Below are 14,627 nucleotides of genomic sequence, written 5' to 3'. Positions count from 1 at the left end.
CTCTCTCTCTCTTCTCTCCCCCCCTTCCTCTCTCTCTAAAATCAATAAACATATCCTCGGGTGAGGATTTTTAAAAAGGGAGCTTCTATATTATAAGCTCCACAAAGGCAGTGTTATGGGCTAAAATGTGCCCCCCCACACACACACAGAGAGTTCCAAGTCCTAACCCCAAGTATCTTAGAGTGTGGCCTTCTTTGAAGAGAGGATCATTGCAAATGTAAGTTCATACTGGAGCAGAGCAGCGTCCTCATAGGAAGATAACCATGTAAAGGCAGGCGCATGTAGGGGAAGCCATGTGGCAATTGGAAGGAAGAGACCAGAGTTAATCAGCTGCAAGCCAAGGACCACTGAAGATTGCCAGCAAACCAGTAGGGGGTAGGAAGAAACAAGGCATGATTTCTACAGGTTTCAGAGGGAGCAGAGCCCTGTCTACACCTTGATCTTGGACTTCTAGTTCCCAAAACTATAAGACTAAGTGCCTGCTGTTTTAAGATACTCCATTTGGAGTACTTGGTTACAGGAGCCCTAGGAAACGAACACTGACTGGGACATGACATAATTGTGCCTTTCACTGCATCCTCAGCACCTAGCAGAGAGGCTGACATGTGGTAGCCCCTCAGTTATTTGTTGAGTGAATAATCCTTGCTGTGAAGGTCATGTTGAAAACCATGTGTAAAGTGATTAGCATAGTTCTGGATACACACAAGCTATTTGGTAAATGTTTATTCCTTTCCCTCTTTTATCATCTCAAAGGCTCCTTTCTGTATAGAAAGTAGTTTGGGGTGAAAACAAGCCTGTTTTTCTTCTAATTTTTGCCTAAAGCCTCCTAAATGGCCCCTGGCTTTGAGTACCTCTCTCTGGGGAAATTCAGCCTGAGGGAGGACACCCCGTCATGGAGGGGCAGATTTGAGCAGCCATTTCTGCATTTCTACACTGTCCCTCTGGGCCTCGTTGATTTTTTTAAGATTGCTTTCCTTGATTTGTCAAAATTTCCTGGAGTAAGAGTAGAGGAATTTCTGGAAAGCTTAGTCCTTACTACTTTTGTGCTCTTCTCCCGAAAAAAGTTTTAAAAAGCTTTATATAAATCGAATGAAAGCAGAGGCTTTGGCACAGTGAGCAAGTTCAGGGAAAACTGTCTAGAATCAGGACATTCATGGGGGAAAATGTGAAGAAAATGCCTCTTGTTATATGCTTACATTCACACCAAAGGGCTCTGTGTTATTTTAAAAAAAAACCTCTGTTGAACTCTGCCCGGGTAGCTCAGTTGGTTAGAGCATCATCCCGATCCACCAAAGTTATAGGTTCAATCTCCCATCAGAGCACAGACAAGAGTCAACCAGTGAATGTGTAAGTAAGTGGAAGAACAAAAACCAGTGTTCTTCTACCTCCTTCTCTCTCTCTCCCTCTCCCTCTCCCTGTCCCCTTTCCTATCTCCCTGAAGTCAGTGAAATTTTTTTCAGTGTTTTAAAGAAGAAAGAAAAACTTTGTTATAATATAACAGATATCCAGAAAATTACAGAAATGATACGTCTACAGCTTGGGCTTTACTTCATTTTTTTTCTGGTTAATTTTTTCCCAGTTTATTGATTACACTAATCCTCGTTCCCCCTTTAAGACTCTAAGAAAGACAAAGTAAGTTTCTAGAAAACTCTAGCTGTAGGCCCAGGTGGCCTGGGCTGGAATCCTAGCTCCGCAATCACTAGCTCTGTGGCTTTGAGCAAGTCATTTAACTTTTTGAACATTGTTGTTCCCCTCCTGTGGTTGATGAGAGATCAAGGAAGTAAACCCTTGAATTTCCAAAGGCATGTTCTTGTGTTTAGTATCCAAAAGAACAAGGCCCAGCCTTGGAGCCACCAGAGGGTGACCTTGAGTAGGTTCTTTGTGTGCCTCAAGTTCTGCATCTGTCAATTGGAGAGATCCTAATGCCCTCGCAGGAGTATGAGGCTGATTGAGATGATGTACATAACGGCGGCCTGCAAGGCAGACATGTGGTAGCTATGCAATTCATATCAGTTCTCTTGCCTCTTTCCCCTGTGCTCAATACTCCGTTAGCCCCGCAGTACCTAAGTAGAAATGGGACTTGACAACCAGGTTCTGGGGGTGTGGAATTTTACAGCTGCCTAAATTGAGTGGGAGGAGGGAAATATATGTATATAAACCCAGGAAGTAATAAATGACTTTGAAATGGCTCTTTGGAAGCACTTTTTAAATCAAATCTCAATGCAAAGCTCAAAACTTCCTCTTGAGCAGAACGCTCTGTGACCACAGATTGTCAAGGCCCGCCATAAACTTCATCCTTTCTTGGTCACGTTGCCAGCAGATTTTGACACAGAGAGATAATCCAGCTTTCATTGTGCCTTCCTTCTTCCCTGTATGCCATAGAAAGTGACCTCTCTCTCCAGCTTGATTAGAACCTCTAGTGGCCCAAATGGACCATCTTAAACCCCTATGGAGGAAACTGCTGGCAAAGGTTGAAAGAACCAGTGAGAACCTGAGGTTGCAGCTGACGGTTGGAATTCCATGAGTCTCATTTCTCTTGCCCTCCTCCCCCAACACCTCCCTTACCACTCATCCCCTCCTACCGCCCTGCCTCTCACATTACATAATGCATTTCTGTGTCCTTCATCCACAAGACCGGGCTCCCCTTTAGGGTAATTTCTGTGTGTCCAATACCCAGGCAGGGCCTTGCACAGAGACTCTGTCTTGCCTATCGGTGATGCTTACAGAGCAGTGCCTGGGACAGGGTAGTCACAAAATAAATAAATGATGAAAGAATCAATGCTTACTACTCAGTAACAAAAAAGATGGATAACTCAGTTCTAAAATGAGGGTCCAAAATAGACATTTCTCAAAGAAGATTTACAAATGTCCATAAGCACATGCGAAAATGCTCAACACTGTTAGCCGCCAGGCAGTGCTAATCAAAACCACAGTGAGTTAGTATCCATATGAATGGCTATAATCAAAAGTCAGATAATAAAAAGTGTTGGCAAAGATGTGCAGAAATTAAAACTCGCAAACACTACTGGTGGGAATGAAAAATGGTGTAGCCACTAGAAAACAATCTGGCGGTTCCTCAAAAGGTTGAACAGAGTCACCGCCTGGTCCAGCAGTTCCACTCCTACGTGTATACCAAAGAGAAAGGAAAACATTCATCCACACAAAACATTTTACACAAATGCTTGTAGCACTTTATTCAGAACAGGCAAAAGTAAAAACAACCCAAGTTTCCATCAACTGATGAATGGATAAATAAAATGTAGTATATCCATATGATGCATGTTATTTGAAGACCTGACCTATGTTACAACATGGATGAACATTGCAAACATTATATTAAATGAAAGAAGCCAGTCACAAATGGTTTGTCCAGAAAGTATCCAGCCATGTACTATGAGAAATAGAGATTTATTGAAGAAGATTCAAGATATGAGAAAAATTGTACATAGAACAATGACGCCTCAGTCCCCTTCAAAGGAGGCACCTTGGGACCTCACAGAGTTACCCCAATCGCCATCAGCTGTCCTGTTGTATTTTCATGAATCTCATTAACAGTCTGAAATCTCTTCCCTTTCAAAGGTGATTTTAGTTTTGGGAAAAGCCAAGTCACAGGGTGCTAAATCTGGGCTTTAGCGGGGCTGAGTCACCTGGGTGATTTGATGTTTCACCAAAAAACTCTGCACGAAACGTGATGCATGAGCAGGCACATTGCTGTGATGAAGCTGCCAATCACCACGTGCCTATAGCTGCAGCCTTCTGAATCATCCAGATAGTTTCTGTGGAGGAATTTTCAAGCTTAACACAAAATCTAATGCAGATTATTCATTGCTCTACTCGCTCAGTCGTTTTGAATATGACAGCCACACAGGACACATGCTCACTCAATGACACCTACTGCCCCCACTGACTAGTCCAGTGAAGTCGTCCTTGTTCACATGGGCATTCCAGTCCACTCTCCTTGGCCGCCAGGTTACACAGACATCATGCAAACCATTCTCTTTATATTAACAATGGCTGGACTTTTCCCGGACAAGCCTCATATTATATGACTCCATTCATATGCAGTGTTCAGAACAGGCACGTCCACAGAGAGAGGAAGTAGATGCGTGATTGTCCAGGACTACAGGAGGTTAGAAGGAAATGGGGAGTAACTGCTAATGAGTATGAGGTTTATTTGGTGGGATGATGAAAATATTCTAAATCAATTGTGCGATGGTTGTACTCCTCTGAAAATTCAGGGGTGGGCAAAAGTAGGTTTACAATTGTGAATACACAAAAGAGTTTATTCTTGTAGTATTATTTATTAATTATTATTTCCATGCAAATAACTGTAAACCTACTTCTGCCCATCCTGTATACTAAAAGCCATTGAATAGTATGCTTTAAATGGATGACTTGTGTGTGAATTATAACTTGTATGGTATGTAAATTACATCCTAATGAAGCTGTTTTTACAAAAAAAAAATCAATGAATGTCCTCATTTAATGTCCCTGTATCAAACAGCAGACTGGCTCTTAGGCCATCCCTGATTAAAGAGACCAAGGTGCTCTCTTCTCAGTCTTGAGGTGGAAGGGGCACCAGAAAGTGTGCCTTCCCAGGCAGGCAGGTGAAAGCAGAGCTCCTTTCCTGATGGATGCTTAACAAACACAAGACTGGCCCTGAGAAATCTGTGAGGAGGAGAGCCGGAGATCTAATGGGCTGAGCCTGAGAAATTTACAGCGTCCTGTTTTCCAGAGACCATTTTCCCAACATAAGTCACAGAGACAGATGGCTCCTGAAAATAAGCACTGTTGAGGAGAGGAGAGTTGACTGAGTGGGAGCTGCCGGCCTGAGAAGGAAAACCCACAAGATTTAATAGGCTGGAAAAGAGGCAAGTTTGGACCCGGGAGGCTTCAGTGCTGCCAGCTCATCCCACCAGTGACCCGAAGCAGACACGGTTGTCTTCACTGCCTGTCTGTGTGTGTGTTTTCTTCCCCTTAAAATAACTTCTATTGTTTTCATTTCATCTTATATCACATTTGTCCCTTGGAAAAAAATTAGAAAATATAGAAGAACATAAAGAGAAAATAAAATTTATAATTCGGCTCTAAGGTAACATGTACTGACATTTTTATACAGTTTGTGCACTCACACACGCGTTTAAACAGCGTCAGAATTGCTTCTGTACGGTTTAACTCATGCTTTTTTATATCCGATTTTCCATGTCCCTAAACATTCTGTACAAGCATGATTTCTAATGTCTGCACATTAACATTTTACTGACGTGCCTTCACTTACATAATTAGGCATTTTTAACATAAGGATCTTTTTCCTTTTTAACATCTAAATTTCTTTTTTTTTTTTTACTTTTTAACTATTACCAGTGATGTTGCGATGGATATCCGGATAAGCAAATCTTTTGTGAAGTCATGATTATGTTATTGGGTAAATTCCTAGAAGTGGAATTGTTTGGTTAAAAGGTTTTCCCACTTTAAAAATCAGTTCATACCAAAGTATACTACCAATATCAGCGCATAAAGTCTTGTCTGTATTTAAAACCCACATGTATTTTCGTACTTAGTATATGCCAGATATTTTCACATTTATTACTTCATTTCCCCCTGAAGTTTTAAAAAATAAGTTTAAAAGTATAAAAAGAACTGTATGTGCTCCTTGTAGAAAAATTTGAAGCCATAAAATCATATTTTAAAAAAATAAAAATTGCCCATATCAATGATAACCATTGTTAAAGATTTTTTTCAGCTGATTTTTTCTCCTATACATTTATACATATTCATTCTATAAATGTTTTATGAGCATTCTCTTTGCTGAAGGAGTCTGACTTTCCATTGTAACCGAAATCATTTTTACACTATTTCTTTTATAATCTCCTTTAATCCTCAGAGCAGCCTCCCTGAGACGTGGACTGCCATTACTCCCGTCCTGTAGAAAGTTGGACCACAAAGAACCTCAGTGTGTCCAGGTCTAACAACTCCCTGATGGGGTGAAGCACAGAGAGGTCAGAGGACTTCCCCATGACTCCACGGCATATTGCTGACTTGCACCTGGGTCCCCTGGCCCCTAGTCTATGGCAGCAGACTCCTGCCTCTGATGTGGAGCTGAATCTATACTGCCCCCAAATGGGATGGCCCTATAATTAGTTGTCCAAATCAGGACATTTTTAGAGTGAAGGTGGGACACTAAGTAGTGCAGGAGACCAGATGTAAACTGGGGCGGTCGCTGACAAACCAGAACGTGTGGTCCCTCCAGCTCTCTAGTTACAGATTTCTAGCACTTCGAAATGGTTTGCAGCAGTGGATTTCAATTCATGTCAAATAACTGCAGGAATCAGCTCTGCAGACCTTTTCTGAGCTGAGACTCTGAGCCAGAGGAGAGCCCCATTCTCCTCAGTGCCCCATCCTCTGTTCTGAATGGAGGTTTTCCTAATTCAATTAAGTCCTAATTAAGAGGAAATAGGTATGAAGTTGGTGCATGAGAGGGAAGCACAGCATATGGTTTTCAGTGGAGGCACTAGAGTATTTCCAGAAAGGAGACTGAGGAGATGAAACACAGCTGGCCTTCACAGCAAGGCTGACTCCACCAGCCCAGGGCTCCATCGGCACGAGGTACCTGTGTAGGTCCAAGGGTTTTGTTTCATTCCCCGCCTCACCCCCACCTCTGGCCCAATGTCATTTATTGAGTAATTGCTATGTACTGGGCACTATGCAAAGCATTTTACACACTGGCTTCTGAAATGCAGGGCTGCCAGGTTAAAGGTTATTAGGAGGCTTTTGCAATAATAACCCAGGGAACCGGCTGGGGAAAAAGCACCCTCCCTACCGCACAGCAGGTGCTCCGGTTTTACAGACAGGGACTCACGCTCCCCACTGGCGAGCAGGCCAGGATTTTCAGTGCTGTGGCCTCCGTGGGGTTAACGTAGATCAGTAAGGTTCCGTGTGGGCGTTTAGATGGATTTCTTAGAGTGCTGAGAAAAGTGTTTCTTTAAAAGGGCACTTTGTTAATGGCTTTCTTTCTTTGACACAGTCATAAACTTGATCATCAGCTAGCCCTTCACAATTTAGTCTCGCGGCATATCCCAAAGACATACCCAGAATCCGGAATGCTGGAAGGCTCATCCTTGAGAACTAGCTTGCCCGAGTGAGAGGTTGCATTTCAGATGCTAAGGAAAGCTACCATCGAATCACGCAAGGGCAGATCTCAGGATTCCCTCGTCACACGTTCTTTTCATGTATCACCAGGCTGCCTCCCTAACACCTCCTCCCTTTTTATGACCTCAACAAGTAGCATGCATTAATAAAGGTGTCACTGGCAGGCTTGTAGGTCTGTAACTGTTTAGTCCCCAAACCACCCCCTTCTTACTATGGAAGACCTACAGCTGGAGGGATGGCAGAGGGAATCCATGTTGGTTGAGCTCTTCCAATGAGATTGCCGAGGTTCATACAAGCATAATGTCATCAGTCCGGGAGCAGCTCTTCACAGTGGGTCTTCGCACTCCATTTTTCAAAGGAGAAAACTGAGACGTTAAGTGACTTACCCAAGGTCATCCATATACCCGGTGTGAAACTGGGCTTTGATCCCTGGTTTATGTGATAGGAAGTCTGTGGTCTTTCCACTTTACATGTGTTTCAGTGGATGGAAAGGAATCTCCCTTTTCCTATTGCAAACCAGGGCTGATCAATTTTTTTCATATCACTCGATGGAAACGGCATTGCACTTCTGGGTTCTTTCCCAGGTCCTGTGACAGATTACTTGGCTTTTCTAAGCCTCCATTTTTTTTTGACCCTGAACACTGGGATGAATTTTCCTAACCATAGGTTTGTTGTAAGGAAAAGATCTTGTAAATCGCCTGGCCAAGTTCCTGGCCTCCAGGAGGAGCTCTGCAGATGTTTGTTCCTGCCCCACTCTGCCCCACCCCAACCACAGGGGTGTCTGCGAGTGTCACTTTGTAGCTTTCTTTCTCTGTCCTCATCTACTTAGAGCTAGGCTCACAGAGACCACCTAAGAGACTCAGATGGCTCCCCTCCACCCTTCACTGGCCCACTTGGTTGTGGGGGTGAGAGTAGGGAGGTTCATTTCAATCATCTTGCCTCTTTTTTACCATGGCCAATGGAAAATTCCATAACACCAGGATCCCTTCAGCTGATGATCAGGGTACATGGGAAGGCAACCCTAAACTCCAATTTCATTGTCTCCTGGCATCAGGCATCCTTATTTGCATAAATAAACATGCACCTGGGCCCCACCCACAAGGCAAGCATCCTGGCTGAGCTGAGCCAATTAGAAAGCAGATCTGGGCAGCTGAGCAGACGCCTCAAATTTAAAGAGCAGATCCCTCTAAAGCACAGGTTCCTGCCTTTAAAAAATTTCCACAACTCACCCTGACCCAGTAGCTTAGTTGGTTAAAGTGTCATCCTGATAGATCAAGGTTGCGGGTCCAATCCCCGGTAGGGCACATACAAGAAGCAACCAATGAATGCATAAATAAGGGGAACAACAAATCGATGTTTCTTTTCTCTCTCTCTCTCTCTCTCTCTCTCTCTTTCTTCCCTTCCACCCCCTCCCACCCTTCCTCCCCCTCTCTCTTTCTCTTCCTCTTTCTCTCCCTCTCTCTCTCTAAAAAATAAAAAAAAAAATTCTTTACTTGTAAAGAAATCCCCATGACTCCCCCAGTTAAGGTCTGATTTCCTTCTCATTGTGTTGGAGGCCTACACCTATGAGTAGTGAGACTCGTTTCTCACTATTCTCTTTACATAGGCTTTTGTTCCATAATCCAAGCACTCTCCTTCCTGCCTGCCTCCCTTTCTTCATTTAACCAATAGTAATCAATGTTTTCTGTGTACCAGATATTGTGCTAGGCACTGGGGAAGAAGGTGATGGGCAAGCCAGGCAGGCTAGTGGGCGGTTACAGCAGACAACTAAACACTACAGTATGGGAAGTGTTGCAACAGGGAAAGTACAGGGAACTGTGGGAGCACCCAGAAAGGCATCAGGGAATCCTCCCTGGGGGAGGTGACCCTGAGGTTAAGCCAAAGAATGATTGGGAGCTAGTGAGACACATGGGGTAGCAATAATGAAGAAAAGGGAAAATGAAAGGAAATGCTCAGGGAGAAGGAAGAGCATGTACAAAAACTCGGGCCAGACTTTGTAGTTGTGCTCCAAGGGATGCCATTCAGATGGATTCAGTGTGCCCTGAAATTGTGCAACTTGGCAAACTTGGGCAAAAGAGAAAGCACTGAGTTTCTGGAAATGGGAGCAGGCTGGCATATCTCAGTAGGCTTGGTGGGAAGTTTCTGGTAACTAATCCATGATAGTTGAGAAATAAGGGGTGCATGGCAGGGAGGGGAACCTGGATGCCAGATAACGGATGAAAGGATGAGAACCTTAAGCCAGGTGTGTGGTGTTCATCTCTCTGTGATGGATGCTTATGCCTCCATCTCTTCCCATTGGAATCCTCAATGGCTCCAGAAGACTTTCCAGTTCCTCCCATTGAAATGAGCCTCTTGCCTGCCACCCTCTCACTGCACTGGGCTGTCTTCTGTTCCTAAAGGTCCCACCAATGCCCTGCTCAGAGCTCCGAGTGACCCTCTCCCTCCCCACCCACAGCTCCTTTGGGGCTGAGTCTCTCACAGTTTGCATCACTCTCGCCTTCTGGCCAATCAGTGGATGCTTAGGAAATGTTTGTGGAATGAAACAGTGTTTCCCATACTTTTGCAATCATGCACTGCACTTACACAAAAGAAAAGATGAAGAAAGCCAGTGCCCTCACTTTATATACACGTATTTATGCATTGAAACATCTAACATTTATTAGGTGTTTACTGGCTGCTACACTATTTTCAGCATGTTACTTGTTTTAACTCCTTTAATCTTCAGTGCAACCCTGTGAAGGGGGTGTTCTTTTTTCCCCTTATCTCCATTTTATAGATGAGGAAATTGAGGCACAAGAGTGAAGTAATTGCCCAAGGTCATATATACAGAGCTAGCAAGTATGTAATTAAAAGTCAAATATTGCCCTGGCTGGGTGGCTCAGTTGGTTGGAGCATCATCTTGTATACCAAAAGGTTTAGGGTTTGATCCCTGATCAGGGCCCATACCTAGGTTGCAGGTTCAATCCCTAGTTGGGGCATGTATGGGAGGCAACCAACCAATCTTTCTTTCTTTCTTTCTCTCTCTCTCTCTCTCTCTCTCTCTCTTCTTTCTCTTTCTTCCTTCCTTCCTTCCTTCCTTCCTTCCTTCCTTCCTTCCTTCCTTCCTTCCTTCCTTCCTTTCTCTTTCTTTCTTCCTTTCCTTTCTTTCCTTTCTTTCTTTCTTTCCCTCACCCCTCTCCCTCCCTCCCTCTCCCTCTCCCTCTCTCCTCTGTCTCTAAATATCAATAAGCATATCCTCAGGTGATGATTTTTTAAAAAGTCAGATGTCCATAGTTTCTAAGATTTAACACATACAAAAAATAAAACTTTACAAATTAAAAAAGTCAAATGTAGTATCTCTTAATATCAGTATATTTTTAATACAACTCTACCCTGCTTCTGTAGATGCTGATAAATAAAAGGAAGGGAATTAACATGTTTCTTAGCATTGTATTTCACAGAAACCTCGTGACTTATTGGGTACTTACTAAGGGGCCCAGCACCTGGTTAGGTGCTTTGCATGTTGGCTTAAGAGTATTCAGAGCAACCCCGGAGGCCCGAGGTGATTTGGACGATGCTGAGGTGATTGGGTGAAAGGAGAGGAAACAGGCCTGAGGCCTGGGAGGGCATTGTGCTGTTCTCGGCCCAGGGTCTCTGAAGTCTGTAATGGAACAATTTACTTAGTTCTGGAACTATTTATTTTGTAAAGTTTGACAGATTTACTCAGGAAGAGGCTGTAACAAATACCCTGAAACAACAGGTCATATTTCTGAACTTTTGTCTGAAATTGTAACAACTCAATGTGGTGTGGTGCTGATTGTCTCCAGCGCAACAGAACCTCTGATTAGAGATTATAAGATGCCTTTGGTTAATAAAAGATGAGGAAATTAAAGTATATTTATGTAACAAATGCAGCCTGGTCAACAAAATCTTTCCAAAACTGGGACCAGTCATGAATGGGTTTCTCCATGGGGTGGTTTCATTCAATTTAATAAACACTTGGTGAGTACTGACCCTGGGCCCCGCTTCCTCATGCATACTGCGGGCTCAGATTGAGTGCCGGTAGTCCTCACAGTATCTGTATGACAGGGGAAGGGTAGCCAACTTACAATGAGGAACTGGAAGTCCTTTTCCCAAGATCGGAGCTAATAGGAGTCTAGGGCATGAGGCAAACCCCAATTCTGTTGCACTCCAAAGCCCACTCCCAGAATGCACTGCACCCCCAAAATGTGCCATATGCTACTATGTGTGAGACGGCTACAGATAACCACAAATACAGCGGGGCAAACGTGATGTCAGAACTAAAGACAAGGTGGGGGGAGGAATGATCACCCCTATAGTGACATGCCGGGGAAGGCTCTCTCAAGGTGAATTGGAAGCACTGGTTTGGATGATTTTAAGGTGAATCACAGCTCAGACTCTTAGGTAAAGAAACCAAAACAGAGAGGGGAGTCACACAGGGGTTGTTCTGTGGGCACTGATCCGTGCTGCCCGGAACACTCTTACTGAACTTCTAATAGGAACCAGCCAGACGGTCCGGGTCCACACAGCAACTCCACAAAATGCCACCCGTGGGTTGACATAAGAGTCACGGAGCCTGCAAAATCCTGCAGGATTTGGTGACTGTGACTAAGTGAGCTTCTCTTGGTGAACAGACCACAAAAAACTTTTTTTAATTTAACATTTTTTTCAAACTTCAACAATTAGCAGGTCTCGGTGCCACTGACCCCTGAAAGCTCTGCCAAATCTTAGGATCTCACGTCTGGGTGCAATATGTTTCTTAAGTTTCAGTCTCTTTATAAAACTGGATGGATCTGATTGTGTTTGAAAACTTCTATCAGTCAAGGTGGGAGACAAGAAGCAGCCCTTGCTGGTGTGTGGTTGCAGTGTCTTGTACTGTAAACTTTTTATGTCTGTGCTTATTATGCCCCCTCCCGTGGACGGTGTGCTGCACACGTCTTCAAGGCTGGCCACTGGTAGGACCGTAAATTGTCTGGTCTCGAAAGTCTTGTCCCAGACTTTCACCTTCTCCTTCTCCTTCTGAAGAGTTGGCAGTGTGCTCGCAGAACTTAAAGAAAGCCGGGATTTTAGAATCAGAGACTCCTGACATAGAAACTTGGAGTCGAACATACTGACTTCATGCATTGTGGAACTCGCTGAATGTTAGTGTCCTAAAATTATAGAGTTGTTCCATCCGAGACTATTAGAATTTAAGGATCCTAGCATGTTAGACACCTGGAATTCACCTATTCAGCAAATATTTGGTGCCTAGTATGTGCCAAACACTATGCTAGATTCTAGGGATAGAGAGATGAAGACTACTGAAGTTTTTGCTATCAAGGAATTTGCAGAGAATGCCAGGATTTAAGAATCTTAAAATGTTAGATTCTTAGAAAAGTAAGACATTAGAATGTTTAAATCCTAGAATTTCAGTGATGGAGAGGGTTAGGGTTAGGGTTAGGGTTAGGGTCTTGGGCAATCTCTACCTTTTTTGTGACGCCCAGATCCTGTTCCAGGCATGTCCGATTCAAATCTCACTAATAAGAACATCATTTTAGTTCCGTGACATTACATAATGGCCAGCTTGCAGGGACTCTGCGATCACCCGGTGCGGCTGCTCATTTTACCATGAGGCCACCGAGGCTTGGAGAGACGGCAGCTGTTTGATAGATAACAAGGAGCTCCAGGACTTGACTGCAGGTTTTCAGTCCTCTCTTGGAGAGCAGGCAAAGCCGGAAGGGCTTCCCTGTGTTTTTATGGGTGCCCTCTTTCCAAACCTTGCAGACTTCTCTGCACCGAGGCCCCTCCTCTTCAGAAGGAGTTTGCACCAACTTTCTTTCTCAGTGGCATCAGCCCCGCCCACGGGCCACCTTGTGCAGTAGATCGCCCAGTGTTGGAAGCCCTCCTCCCCCGTTGATGCGTGTTTTATTTTGCTCTCTCCCCATCCCCGTGTGCCTCAAAACCAATTTTCATTATTTTTTTCTGTCTGTGTTTGTCTTTGTGGTTCGCAGGTGCTCCCTTGCATTGTTCATCCGCTTCATCAACCCCTATTGAGCAGTCCCCCTCCCCGCCCCCCTCCCCTCCGGCCAATGAGAGCCAGAGGCGGTTGCTAGGCAACGGTGTGGCCCAGCCAACCCCGGACTCAGACTCTGAGGAAGAGTTTGTCCCTAATTCATTCTTAGTTAAAAGTGGCTCCGCCAGCCTGGGGGTCGCAGCGAACGGTAAGTCCCTCTTTCTTCCAAACTTTTGTGTTTTTCCCCCTTTTATTGGTGATGCTGATTAATGTGCCTGCTTGGGCCACTTGCAGGGGTGGAAGGGCCTGGTGCATGGGGCGCTCGGGGTTGCTGGGGGCCAGGCGTGGCTCCGCAGCTCTGCTGGGGTGTGCGCAGGCTGGGGGGCTGCTGTTCCCACCCGCATGACAGATGTGGGGTAGACAGAGCTGCATGGACAGAGATGCACAGACAGACAGAAGGAGACAAAATCGTCAGGTAGAGACGGAGGTAGGAAAAATACAAAGATGGACTTGGAAAAACAAGGAGGTTAAAACTAAAATAGCACCAATTTCCTGCCTACTATGTAGTGTCCTGGTTAGCCATGAGAAAGATGTGAGAAAGGATACTATTTGGATTCAAAGCCAGCTTTGAAAGTTTTGGAGTTTCACACTGCCCAGAGACAGAGGGCCCTGAAGTTCCAAGCAGCTGCAGGGCTCAATGCTGGCTGCAGAGAGCCACTGGGCGTAAGCATCCATGTGCCCATAATAAGCACTCTTCTTCTATGACTCTTTTAAGGAGAATCAGTAAGAGGGTTGGGGGGGAAGGTGGAGGACTTCCAGGTGGATCAGGTGCTGTGTGACCTGGGACCAGGTGCTTGCCCACTCTGTCCAGCAGAGGCCAGTCAACTTCTTTATAGGTATGCCCTGTAGGGGATTCACGCCTCTGAGACAGGCGTGATATACAGCCTCTGCTCTCTTTGAAAATCGGAGTGATCTTTGGCCTTGATGGTTCTCTTCTGACGGGATATCAGGCCCTGCATTCTCTTTGACCAAAAGCCAAACCATCCTCCAGGATCTTTTCCCTGTGCTCCCTGAGGCTGTTGTCCTTTTGGTGGTTGGATGTCACTTCTCCTCTGTACCTTTTAGCTGCTCGTGTTTCAAGTTATGCACAGAAACTGGAACCCTGGACTGGGAGGGAGGAAACCTGTGTTTCAGTACCAGCTCTGTGGCTCACTAGCAATTTCCTTGGCAAATCACTGTCCCACTTTAGGTCTCAGTTTCCTCAGTTGCCAATGATGGAGGAATCTCTAAGGTACTCTGATTTTATGAGTGCCATGTGGTGCTGACTGAGGTGACCGTGCCTGTAGTCTTCTTAAACTTACATGGGGTGGCGGGATGTATACATATATGTAATGGAATTCTTTGTTCATTTCTGAGTAATTAAGCCTTGCAGGTAAAAGAGAAGGCAGGAGATTAAAATCCTTTATCTACCCCTTTGCTGATTAAC

The 14,627-nt window shown here is 44.6% G+C and overlaps 1 protein-coding gene across 8 annotated transcripts in view; it reads left to right on the top strand.

The window, feature by feature from the left end:
- Nucleotides 1-14,627, top strand: part of TENM4 (teneurin transmembrane protein 4) — a 737,502-nt gene that overhangs the window by 439,554 nt on the left and 283,321 nt on the right. For 7 of the 8 annotated variants that reach the window (XM_053924563.2, XM_053924561.2, XM_053924560.2 and 4 more), the window contains one exon: nucleotides 13,140-13,349. The exons of the other annotated variant lie outside the window; for it this stretch is intronic. In XM_053924563.2, the coding sequence (XP_053780538.1) occupies nucleotides 13,140-13,349 (210 nt within the window). The remainder of the gene's footprint in view (nucleotides 1-13,139; nucleotides 13,350-14,627) is intronic. 8 annotated transcript variants of the gene reach the window in all.

This window comes from Desmodus rotundus, chromosome 5 (genome assembly GCF_022682495.2).
Source record: "Desmodus rotundus isolate HL8 chromosome 5, HLdesRot8A.1, whole genome shotgun sequence".
NCBI classification, from domain to species: domain Eukaryota; kingdom Metazoa; phylum Chordata; class Mammalia; order Chiroptera; family Phyllostomidae; genus Desmodus; species Desmodus rotundus.
This window is presented reverse-complemented; position numbering and strand designations above follow the sequence as displayed.